The sequence below is a fragment of the Diceros bicornis genome, chromosome 9 (assembly GCF_020826845.1).
Source record: "Diceros bicornis minor isolate mBicDic1 chromosome 9, mDicBic1.mat.cur, whole genome shotgun sequence".
NCBI lineage: Eukaryota > Metazoa > Chordata > Mammalia > Perissodactyla > Rhinocerotidae > Diceros > Diceros bicornis.
Window position 1 is genome coordinate 21,885,937 of NC_080748.1, and position 12,160 is coordinate 21,898,096.

At 37.8% G+C, this 12,160-nt stretch overlaps 1 protein-coding gene across 1 annotated transcript in view; it reads left to right on the top strand.

Annotated features, from left to right (window-relative positions):
- Positions 1-12,160, top strand: part of LOC131409892 (phosphatidylinositol 3,4,5-trisphosphate 3-phosphatase TPTE2-like) — a 222,171-nt gene that overhangs the window by 178,536 nt on the left and 31,475 nt on the right. Inside the window, exons 2-6 of the mRNA XM_058547643.1 lie at positions 7,219-7,269; positions 8,472-8,627; positions 9,928-10,047; positions 11,503-11,602; positions 11,745-11,808. Of these exons, the coding sequence (XP_058403626.1) occupies positions 8,503-8,627; positions 9,928-10,047; positions 11,503-11,602; positions 11,745-11,808 (409 nt within the window). The 5' untranslated portion in view covers positions 7,219-7,269; positions 8,472-8,502. The remainder of the gene's footprint in view (positions 1-7,218; positions 7,270-8,471; positions 8,628-9,927; positions 10,048-11,502; positions 11,603-11,744; positions 11,809-12,160) is intronic.

A 12,160-nucleotide genomic window follows, 5' to 3' on the forward strand; every position in this document is an offset into this window, starting at 1 on the left:
GTTGACATGCCCTCCCACAGCAAGATGCCAAAGTGTATGTTTCCTCCCTCCCTGCAAGTTTCATAGAACTTGAATTTCATTGTTTGCAAACTACCTTTGCCCATTTAAAATGAGGATGTTTATCTCTGTCATTGGATTGAAAAGTTAAATGTATCCATCCTTTTTATATCATATATAGGGCAGGTAATTTTTCCCAGGTTGTCTAGCTTTTCACTATATAGAAGTTTATAATCTTTTTTTTTTTCTGGTGAGGAGGATTCCCCCTGAGCTAACATCTGTTGCCAGTCTTCCTCTTTTTTTCCTCCATGTGAGCCGCTGCCACAGCATGGCCACTGATAGACAAGTGATGTAGGTCTGTGCCCAGGAACCCAACCCAGGCCACCGAAGCGCCGTGCGCCAAACTTAACCACCAGGCCACCGGGGCTGGCCCATAGTTTATAATCTTCATGCATTTGAATACATCTCTACTTTCTGTTATGATTTATGCCTTTAGTGTCATACTTAGAAAGTCTTTCTCTACCCAAGATTTTAATATATTCACCAAGATTTCTTCTTCTGTGTTTTAAATTTATTTTCTACATTTGAATAAAACATCTGCCCAGCCAGAATTTATTTTGCATTCAGGTATAAAATGTAGGAATCTACTTTTCTGCCAAGTGGCTACCTAGTTTTGCCAACATCAAAATTGCATCCCCTCCATTGTCCTTGCCCCATTTTAGTGATCTCTCATTGCACTTATCACCTCATAACTTACTATGTTATTTACTTATTTATTATATTTATGGTCTGTCCTCATCACAAGAATGCAAGCCTCATGAAGGAAGAAATTTTGTCCATTTTGTTAACTGCTGTATCTCTGGTGCCTAAAACAGTACCATGGTACATAGTAGGCACTCACTGACTTTGGCTGAATGAATGAATGTATTATTGAAAAATTTATATCTTCTTTAGTGATTTTTAAATCTCTGTTTTATTTTGAATCTTTACGTACTGGGTCTGTTTCCAGAATCTATTTTATTCCATTGTTTTACCAGCCTTTTGATTACAGCACACTTTTCACACATTAACAGCACAGTAAATGTTTTTTAAAAACTTAAACTACAGTTTATGTATAATGAATTTTATTCATTGTGTGGCAATTCTATGAGTTTTGACTAATATGTACATTTGTGTAACCACTACCATAATCATGACACAGAAAAATTCTATCATCTCTTTAAAATTTCTCAAGTCCTTTTGTGTTCAACCCTTCGCCCAAACCCAGCCCCTGGCCATCACTGATCTGTTTTCTGTCCCTATAGTTTTACCTTTTCCAGAATGTCATTGAATAGAATTGAAGTATGTAGCCAATTGAAATTGGCTTCTTTCACATAGCATAATGCATTGGAGATTCATCCATATGAATTCATGTATCAGTAGTCTGTTTCTTTTTCTTGCTGAGTAGTATTCCATTGTATGAATATACTGTATTTTCTTATCCATTCACCCATTGATGGACATTTGGATTATTTCCAGTTTTGGCCTGTATGAATGATGTGGCTATGAACATTTGCGTACAAGTCTTTATGTGGGTGTAAGTTTCATTTATCTTGGTTAATGCTGAGGAACAGGATTGTTGAATCTTATGGTAAAGTGTATGTTTAATTGTGTAAGAAACAGTTTCTGAAATGGCTGTACTGTTTCACATGTGTGAGGGTTCTGGTTGCTCTGCATCCTCGCCTGTACTTGGTATTGTCCTTCTGTTTCGTTTTGTTTTGTTTTTTAAGACATTGTAATAGGTGAGTAGAGGGGTCTCATTGAGACTTGAAATCGTATTTTCATTGTGACCAATGATGTTGAGCATCTTTTCTCATGCTTACTTGCTATCTATCGATTTTCTTTGGTGAAATGTCTGTCCAAATTTTTGGCCTGTTTTTAAACTTTTTTTCCTTGCTGTTGAGTTTTGAGAGTTCTTTATATGTTCTGCATACAAGTCCTTTATCAGATAAATGTTTGCAAATATTTTCTCCCAATCTGTAGCTTGTCTTGTCTTTTTTTTGTTTTCTGCACAGCAGAAATTTTTAATTTTGATGAAATTCAGTTTTTTCTTTCATGATTGTGTTTTTGGTGTCCTAAGAAATGTTTTTCTAACCCAAGGTCACGAATATTTTCTCCTATAAATTTCATAGTTTTAGGTTTTACATTTAGGTACATGGATCCATTTTGAGTTAATTTCTGTCTATGTTGTGTGATACAGGTTGAGGAGCATTCTCTTTGCATTTGTATGTCCAATAATTCCACTCCAATTTCTTGTAAGACTATTTTTTTCTCCATTGACTTACCTTTGCATCTTTGTTGAAAATCAGTTGATCAAATAGGAGAGTCTATTTCTGGATTCTATTCTGTTCTACTGTTCTCTGTGTCTATTCTTTCTTCTATACTACACTGTCTTGATTATTTAACATTATAGTAAGTCTTTAAATCAGGTAGTGGTATCACTTTGCCTTTCCATATAAATTTTAGAATCAGGTTGTCAATATCTACAAAAATTTTTTTAATTGAAATTTTGTTGAATCTATAGATTGGTTTGAGGAAAAGTGACATCTTAACAATATTAACTCTTCTAATCTATGAACATGGTACATCTCTTATCTTTAGATTTCTTCTTCTTTCATCATGTTTTGTAATTTTCAGTGTACAGATCCTGCACATATTTTGTTAATTTATACCAAAGTATTTCGTGGGTTTTGGTGCTAATGTAAATGGTGCCGTTGCTTAAATTTCCATTTTTCAGTTGTTCATTGCTAGTATATAGAACTATAATTGAATTTTTTATATTGACCTTTTATCTGGTAACTTTATTAAACTCACTTATTAGTTCCATTAGCTTCTTTGTAGATTCCTTGGGATTTTCTAGGTAGACAAGCATATCGTCTACAAATAGGGAGAGTTTTATTTCTTCCTTTCCAATCTATATGCCTTTTGTTTCCTTTTCTTGTCTTATTGCATTGACTAGAACCTCCAATACAATTTTGAATAGAAGAGTGAACTGACATATTGAATTCCTAATCATTGGAAGAAAACATTTAGTCTTTCACCATTAAGAATGATATTAGCCACGGGTTTTTTGTAAATGCCCATTGTCGGGTTAAGGAAGTTCCCTTCTATTCCTAGTTCACTGAAAGTTTTTATTATGAATGGATGTTAAATTTTTTGAAAAAAAATTTTTTACGTCTATTGAGATGACCATGTTTTATTTTCCTTAGTTTATTGACATGATAAATTACATTAATTTTAGAATGTTGAAGCATACTTGAATTCCTGGAACAAACCCCCCTTGGTCATGACATATTTTTTTATGTTGCTGGATTCAGTTTGCTAATCTTTTGTTAAGGATTTTTGCAACTATATTCATGAGGGATATTCGTTGGTAATTTTCTTGTCATATAATGTCTTGACTGGTTTTGCTGGTCTAACAGCGATCGGGTAATCAGGGTAATGCTGGTCTCCTAAAATGAGTTTGGAAATAGTCCTCTTCTATTTTCTGGAAGAGTTTGTTTAGAATTGGTATTATTTCTTCCTTTAAAAATGAATAGAGGGCCGGCCCCATGGCTTAGCGGTTAAGTGCACACGCTCCGCTACTGGCAGCCCTGGTTCGGATCCCGGGCGCACACCGACGCACTGCTTCTCCGGCCATGCTGAGGCCGCATCCCACATACAGCAACTAGAAGGATGTGCAACTGTGACATACAACTATCTACTGGGGCTTTGGGGAAAAAAAAAAGGAGGAGGATTGGCAATAGATGTTAGCTCAGAGTGGGTCTTCCTCAGCAAAAAGAGGAGGATTAGCATGGATGTTAGCTCAGGGCTGATCTTCCTCACACACACAAAAAAATGAATAGAATTCTTGAGTGAAGTCACCTGGGCTTGGATTTTTTGTTGTTGGAAAGTTTTAAACAAGTTCAATTTCTTTAGAAGGTATATTATCTTTTGAACTATTCAGGTTATCTATTTTTTCTTGAGCAAATGTTAGTAGTTTCTGTCTTTCAAGCAATATCACCATTTAATCTAAGTTGTCATATATGGCACCTTTTTAATTTCTGTAGTGATAAAATGCAATTAAATACTTTGTATGTGAGTACTCTCCCTTTGCAATGGTTTTATTACATTGTGGTCAGAAAATGTAGCCTGCATAATTTTTATGTTTTAGAGTACATTGAAGTTTTTTGTATCTTATTCCAGGATGAGTTTCTTTAAATATCGCATACGAGTTCTTTAAATATGTGTTTCCTGCACAATAGAAATTATTTCAATATATATATTTAAGAATGGATAGTATTTGGCCAGAGACGCTCAGATCCTATCCTTGCTACCAACACTCCCTAGGGAAGTACATACCCTGAGGACCAAGCCATGCGGAAGACACTCCTAGGTACTTTCGTGCTTCCTCTCCAAACCCCAGTAGAGAATTCTAATGAGCTAACTTAGGTTGGAATCAGATCTGAAGCCTGACTCTACTCTCTTCAACCTGAGTTTACACTATAATCTAGGAATGTTGCTTTGTGTCTTGTGGATAGTCTGGGGGGAAAATCCCGAGCCCTAGAATGAGAGCGGGAAGACCAAAGAATCACCCCAGTGCCCTTAGTGCTTTGAGTGTGGCCACATGCCTCCTCCAGCCTCTGCAGAGAGAAATGTGTTCAGTGGAAAAGACAATACCTGACCCCAATACAGATCCCACCCCTTTTCAACATGGTCTTGTTAGTGTCCTATAGAGTCTGCCTTCTATCAATATAAGATGTCTTGGTCATAGCTAATATTTTTGCTTTGAATTCAACTTTGATATTAATATTACAACTTTCAATGTTTTGAGATTTAACATTTGCTTCTCATATCATTGTCCATCTCTTTATTTTCTATAATTTTATTTATTTATTTATTTATTTTTTCCCCCAAAGCCCCAGTAGACAGTTGTATGTCATAGCTGCACATCTTTCTAGTTGCTGTATGTGGGACGCGGCCTCAGCATGGCCGGAGAAGCGGTGTGTCGGTGCGCGCCTGGGATCTGAACCCGGGCCGCCAGCAGCGGAGCGCGCGCACTTAACCACTAAGCCACGGGGCCAGCCCCTATCTCTTTATTTTCAAACTATCATTTTAATTTAGTTTTTGTCTCTTGTACAGAACATATAGTGCATTTAGTTTTTTAAACTTATCTGAGAGTATTTGCCAATATTTAATATGAGAGTAATGGGTTTGTATTTGTTATCATTTCTGGTATGTTAGGTTTTCTTTGCTGTCGTCTTACTTTGTTTTCTGTATTAAACACTTCTTGATATTTTCTCTTTAAATTTTTCTACGTTTTGCTATCAATTAGTTTGTATTCCTTTCAATTTTTAGTGACATGAAAGTTATAAACCTATTTTTTGAGATCATAATTATACCTTTGTTTCTCCACCAATATCCAGATTAAAACTGGACTTGTACCTGGGAAAGAGAAGAAATGAGACATGCTTTTATTTCTATCTTCCTACAAACCTTAAATCCTAAATGGTGTGAGAAAACCTGCAAATTTAAATCCATACTATTATCAAGAATTTTAGATTATTTATCTCGCTTTTAGAATCATTTGTTTACATTTCCATGTGCTCCATTAACAATGATTACTTAGACTTAGTCCTGAATTTGTATGATGTTATTTCTTAACCTTTTCTCTATGAGGTATCTTTCTTCTTCCTGCCTTCTTCATCTTGATTTATTGCTCAGTTGGCCCGAGCGCTTTGAGTCATTGTGTTTAGGAAAGGTGCGTGGCTGCTATGCTTTCAGTTGCTGCATGTTGGGGAGTATCTGTCTGTTGCTCCCAAATATGAACAGCACTTTTCCTGGATATAGAATTATTGAGTCACAGTCCTTTCGCTGCAAACTCTACACACCTTGTTTGAAGTTCCGTTTACATAGCACACTCTTTTTAAAAAATCTCAACTGTATATTTACTTGGGGTAGTTTTGGGAGGCACTGAAAGAGATAGGAGGGGCTAAAGCCATCTCAAGTCATACCTTTGTGCCCCCATGATTCTGTCAGGCACGGTTCTGTATGTTCACTTTGTCAGGCAAGTTCAGATTTATTATAACATTTCTGTGCTATCTAGAGATGCAGTAGTCTGTGTGGGATGAGAAGGGCCTTGTATTAAGAGAATGGCAACCTCAGGGGAGAATTCACCTCGTTTGGCCAATCAGTTCTCCATCCACATCAGCCTCAGCTCCCTAAGCCTGGGCAGAGGTGGTGGGTGCAGGTGGAGGAGGGAGACAGTGGGAGTGGGGAGCTCTTTTACCCCAGGTTAGCCTAACAGTATTCATCTGTGGCCAATTTGGGCAGTGCCCTAGTTCTGTTCATCATCCATCATCTCCATTCTTCAGTCTTGGGCGCAGGCTACGAGCACTGCCTTGGGATTGACCCCACTTGGGGTGGAATTTGCGTCCTGTGTTGGAGGCTTCAGCAGGGCATGAAATTGCTCCCCAACGGCTGCCTTGTCTCTGGCCATGGGGTACAAAGAGGCGTAACTGCAGGCTTCATTACAGAGGCTCCTCTTCCTTCTTCTGTTAATGGAAGGAGCCCAGTCTCTAGGTTCTTTCTCCTTTTAAATGTGTCTCACTAAAATTCCTTACCTCCAAAGTACACTTGCAACTCCAAATGTGACTCTCATTAATGACTAACTGTCATATTCACGGGGTGTCTTGTTTCAAGAGATGAATATTACAGGACAAGATGGGTGCTCCCTACCCATCCCTGAAGCCCCTTCTTTTATTGCTGTGGCAACAGGTCTGCCAAGGTTTGATGACTTGCCCAGGATCCCACAGCTCATTCACGGGAGAGCTAGAACACAGGTCTCTTCTACCACACCCTTCTGTCTCCATGCTGTGTTGCTTTAGTTGATGACCCCAAGTTTAATATTACCATAAAGGTGGGGTTGGGGCTTTATAGGCAAGGGAAATGTTACTCAACATCCAAAGTTTAGTGTTTTATTCACATATATTCCAAATATGAAAGTTAAAAAAATCATGAAGCAGAAAGGTGAAAATTTTAGTTATTAGTAAAAAGCACTTTGTTATGCAACTTCTGAAGAATTTTCTTTTAAAATTATACTTATACAGGCCTTTGTTTCTGGGCTAAATTCATATTATATGTTAAAAGAAATCTGTGATAAACTTGAAAACTCTGGAATGTTATTTTTACTTCTTTTTGCAGCCGAAAGTGTAAGAGAATTGTTCACCCAATTGTATCATCCTTCATATTAAGGTATGTGAGACTCTAGAAAAGGAGGTAATTAAACATGTATCCATTTAATATCAATATTTTTTAATGAGAAAGGAGCTAGGAGTGAAAAAAAGCATTTCTGCTCTCAGTATGTTGCTGACTAGCCCCTGTGCCCTGTTTAATGTAATCTAATTTATCTTGGAATTTTAGTTTAAGCTGAACATTATGAATTGCAAAGAAATGGCATTTACCTAAGTCTAATAGTAACGTATTAATATGTTTTTTCTACCTGGAAAAGTAAAAATAATGAAGCATGCACTTTAAAATATTCTATAATTATAAGTAAAGTGTTTTATAAAATACCTTATTTGTCTAGAATTACTCCTTAATTCTGGAAGCATTCTACTTAGGCTTCTTCTCTACATGATGGTAAGATTTTGTACTATCATACAGATTCGCGCAATACACTTGCTTCCTTTTAAATTTATAATATTTTAATTTGTATTGCAATTGTAAAAAAATACTTTGAGGACTAAGTAATTCATCTTCCTAGGTTATACAAATAGTATAATCAATTTATGGAGAATGTGTTTAGAATATATAAGAGAAAGGCTTAGGCATGAGGCTAAGAGAAAGGCTTTAGAGTTCAGTCATGTATATATTTATGGAATTGAATTCCTTCTCATGTGCCCAGCACTGTGCTAGAAACATCCATTAATGTGTAATCATATACTTATTGAAAATCTCACTGATAAAAAAATCTTACTGGTCAAAGTGGTCTTTTAAGGGCTTACGTTAGTCATGCTTTTGCTTGGTTTTTATCACTAAATTCTTAAAAATTATCAAGATTAATGAGGTTTTATTTATTATGAGAAATTGGTAGAAGCTCCTTATAAAATTCTCAAATTTTAAGAAGAGTTTACAAGCAGAGACGTGTAATTTTAATTCAGTTTGCCGATTCTTTCTTGGACTGTTAGTCTGATCTGTCTAGTATAAAAGGGCATAATAACATGAAGTTGTTTGGTGGGATTTTATTTTCCTAACAACTGCTCCTATTAGGTGAAGACGGAGTCATTTTTTTGAGATTCTAAGGTAGCGCAGTTCTCCTTAGCACTGACAGTTTAATTCTAAATAATGCCATTTTAGTATCAGATCATTGGCCTAAATGTAGTCTAACTATAGGGGTGAAAACCACTTTATCTTTGTTCTATTTATTTATTTATTTATTTATTTTTCTTTTGTAGAATACTTGGAATTTTTCTCGTCTTCCTAGATATGTCCCTAGTGCTTATGGACCAATTTGCCTCTAACAGCACACTGCGTTTGGAATATCGTTCAATTTCCTTAGCTATCGCTTTGTTTTTTTTAATGGATGTTCTTCTTAGAGCATTTGTAGAAGGGTAAGTTCGATTAATTTTTCAAAAACACATAAAGCTATTTTGTACTGCTGTGAGAAGCATCCCAAAGAAATTACCAGGCCAACACAACCAAATGTGTCCCTCTTTATCAAAATGATTCTCCTCAAAGGCGTGGTCCACCAGAGAAACAACTATCCAAATCCCAATTTCTACTAGATCAGGCTTTAATAGTATTGTTGTAACTGGCACTCTAGTCTCCAATAATGTATTCTAGAAGGTTCCTTCAACAGGTAAAACTTAAAGGGTTTGCAAAATGGAGCCAGGCAGCTGATGTATCTACATGCACATTATTAAGAGGAACATGTACGTGAAGTATAAATATTAATACTTTATCATTGAGTTGAATCTAAATAAAAGCTGACAGCATATTAAATACTAGGTAATAGATCATGAATAACTCCCTACCTCAGTTAAAATGAAAACTTTTGCTAAGGCACCCAGGAGATCAGAGGCACGCTCATCCCATCAGCAAGGCTTGGTAGTGAGGCAGCAGCTCATTTTCTCTGCTGCTGGCTGTCTGAGAAGGCGGATGGAGTGAGCCCAGCCTTGGAGCTGGACTGCTGTGGGAATCAGAGACTAAATTCCCCAGCCTCACTGCATCCAGAGCATTTCAGAAGGCAGCTTGATTGCTCTCCTGCTGAACTTCCACCCTCATGCCTTTGAGCTAAAGACAGTTGCCCACTCCCAGGTTACTCAGAGCCTGAAGGGGGCTACCCCGGAATTGGAAGACGCTTCCCCAGGGAGCACCAGTGCCCATGGCTGAAGGGGCCAGTGCTGGGGAGGAAGGTGCAGCGGGTGGAAGTTCAGCTTTGCGCAGGGGAGGCCATACCAGCCACTGGGATTCCACCGTGGCTACAATGGCAGATGATGGGTTCGCAGGCCAAAAAAGTGGACCTGTCTCCCTCTCACAAGCTCCTCTTCTACACTCCTCACGACTGCAGCTGCTCTAAGGCTGTGACACGTTCAGCTCCTGTTGCCCAATAGTACTGCCCAGCATCCCGCCTTTCTCTCCCGCCGGTGTGAAGGCGTTGCTTGCCTCTTGTTCAACGGTTTGGTTATCTCTCCTGCTAAACTTAAAGTGCCATATTGATGCTTTTGTCATACATATGTATAAAATAATGAATATGAATATTTTCCCTTAGTCTAGTCTAGTAAATGCATTTTAGATAATTCATTAAAGTAGAATTGTTAATGGGGATGAGTCAAATAATTTTTGCTCTTAAAATTTCCCTGTTTCTTCTTTGGGGGAGCATAAACTTATATTTTTTGTTTTCCATTATAGGATATGGCGGTATTTTTCCGATTTACTTAACTCCTTAGATGCTGTCATTATTGTGGTGACTTTACTGGTTGATATCATTTGTACTTTTTATGACTTTAATTCTTTTGAAGATATCCCCAGGTAAGAAACATATGATTCATCTTTCTTAAAGTTTTTCTTTTTTTTTCTTTTTGCCTTTTCTGTGGCTTTCATTTTGTATAATCGTTTCAACAGTGAATGTGCTGATTCTGTGCCAGATAAGCTGCTTGAAAATGAAATGTTTAGATAAATCTCCACATACGTAGACACTAAAGGGTGGTGGTATTTAGGGACCCATGAAGGGTATACACAATAAGTACCTTCAGTTGAATGAAGCAGACGGAGCACGGGAAGAAGAAACTGGGGACTTTGCCTCTTGTACTAACTTGAACTTCTCTACATTTTGAAATTCCCACTAAATTCCCACTTGAGCTTCATCCACAAAATTCCTTACACATGAAATTCCTGGGTTTTTCCTATAACCAAGAGTATTGGTTTGAGCATGTGCAAAATATGAGTGACTCCAGTGATAATTTTCCAAAAAAGAGCAAATGGAACAGAAACCCAGGTGACATGGATAGCAACACAGAGGTGGAATTTTGCAGTATCATCGAAATGAAGAAAGCTGAGGCAAAGTTAGAATGTTAGGAATCAGGAAACTAAAATGTGTGTGAGGGACTGATGGCTTTTTCTTCTTTCTGCTGTGGCACTGAGGAAAAGGAGAGCAATGTGTGCTGGGATGTGGACGTGGGGTGGCTCCCTAGGCTTATGTCTTAGTAAATAGCTTGCTTCCTTCTGCACTCCGGTTCCCAGGACTTCAGTTCAGGTCCCAGTGAAACTTGGCGTTATGTGATAGGCGTTTGGAGTTGTTTGAAAATAACTGGAGCCAGTGTGGTCCTCGGATCCGCAGCCTCGGCGTCATCTAAGAGCTAGAAATGCAAGAAGTAGAACTCCTCAGGCCCCAGTGACCTACTGAGTCAGTGTGCACTCAAGTTAGAGAAGCACTGGTCCACACCATCAGTTCTCTACCATTCTGTTTTTTTCTGATGGTAGGAGAGACAGCAGCTAGCACCCTTGGGAAGTTTCTCATTCTGACTGATGTGTGTTCGCAGTGTAACGAACCTCTGTTACTGATGGGAGTAACAGAGGTGAACGAGAACCTTCGGTTTGTTTTGATGGCAAAAAGATTGAAAAATGCTAATCTTAAGCCACAAAAGTTAAATCCACAAATTCAAAGCATCCATCATATAACTATTTCTCTAGACCAGAGTTTCTCAACCTCAGCACTATGGATATTTTGGACCAGATAGTTCTTTGTTGTGGGGGCCGACCTGTTCATTGGTGTTGAGCAGCATTCCTGGCCTCTACTCACTAGATGCAAGTAGCATCCCCTCACACACAGTTGTCATAACCAAAAATGTCTCCAGACATCACCCAGTATCCCCTGGGTGAGTGGGCGGGAGGCTTGGGGGGCAGGGAAGGGGGCACTAGACTTAGTCAGTATTGACAAAATCCTCGTTTATGAAGCAAAAATGGATCTTTTTAATTCATTGTTAGATTCGCCATTTTATTTCGACCTCTACGACTTATCATTCTGATCAGAATTTTTCATCTGGCTTATCAAAAAAGACATCTTGAAACACTGACGAGAAGGATGGTAAGTGGGCAAAACATGTTATGATTCAGAAAAAAGTTCGCGTTTAGGGAAATCCTGGCGAGTGTTGTAGATACGTATATAATGTTCTTTATTTTTATGTTGATTTATATTTTACAAGTTAATGGTTGTTTTAAACTCTCAGGTTTCAGAAAACAAACGGCGATACAAGAAGGATGGATTTGACTTAGACCTCACTTATATTACTGGTTTGTAAAGATTAATTGTTGATTTACCTACATTAACTTCACATTTTTCTTGCGTTTGAGTAATTACATGTTTATTTTGTTCTTGCCTTGTCTAAGCCATGTTCTTTCAAAGCAGTCTTTCTCCATGAAGACATACACCACTGTGGTAGTGTGACATATTTGTAGTTTAACCCTGACAGTGGAAAATCTCCATTGTCATCTCAAATCAGAACTACTTGGTTACAGTACAGGAATTGAAGGAATTTTCAGCTGACTCCAGTTGTTCGGTTTAGAATTTATCGAGTTCTAGTAGCTATCCTGGGTCTCAAGGATCTCAGAGAGACTTGTTCTCTTCCTGGAACCGCAGAGAGTA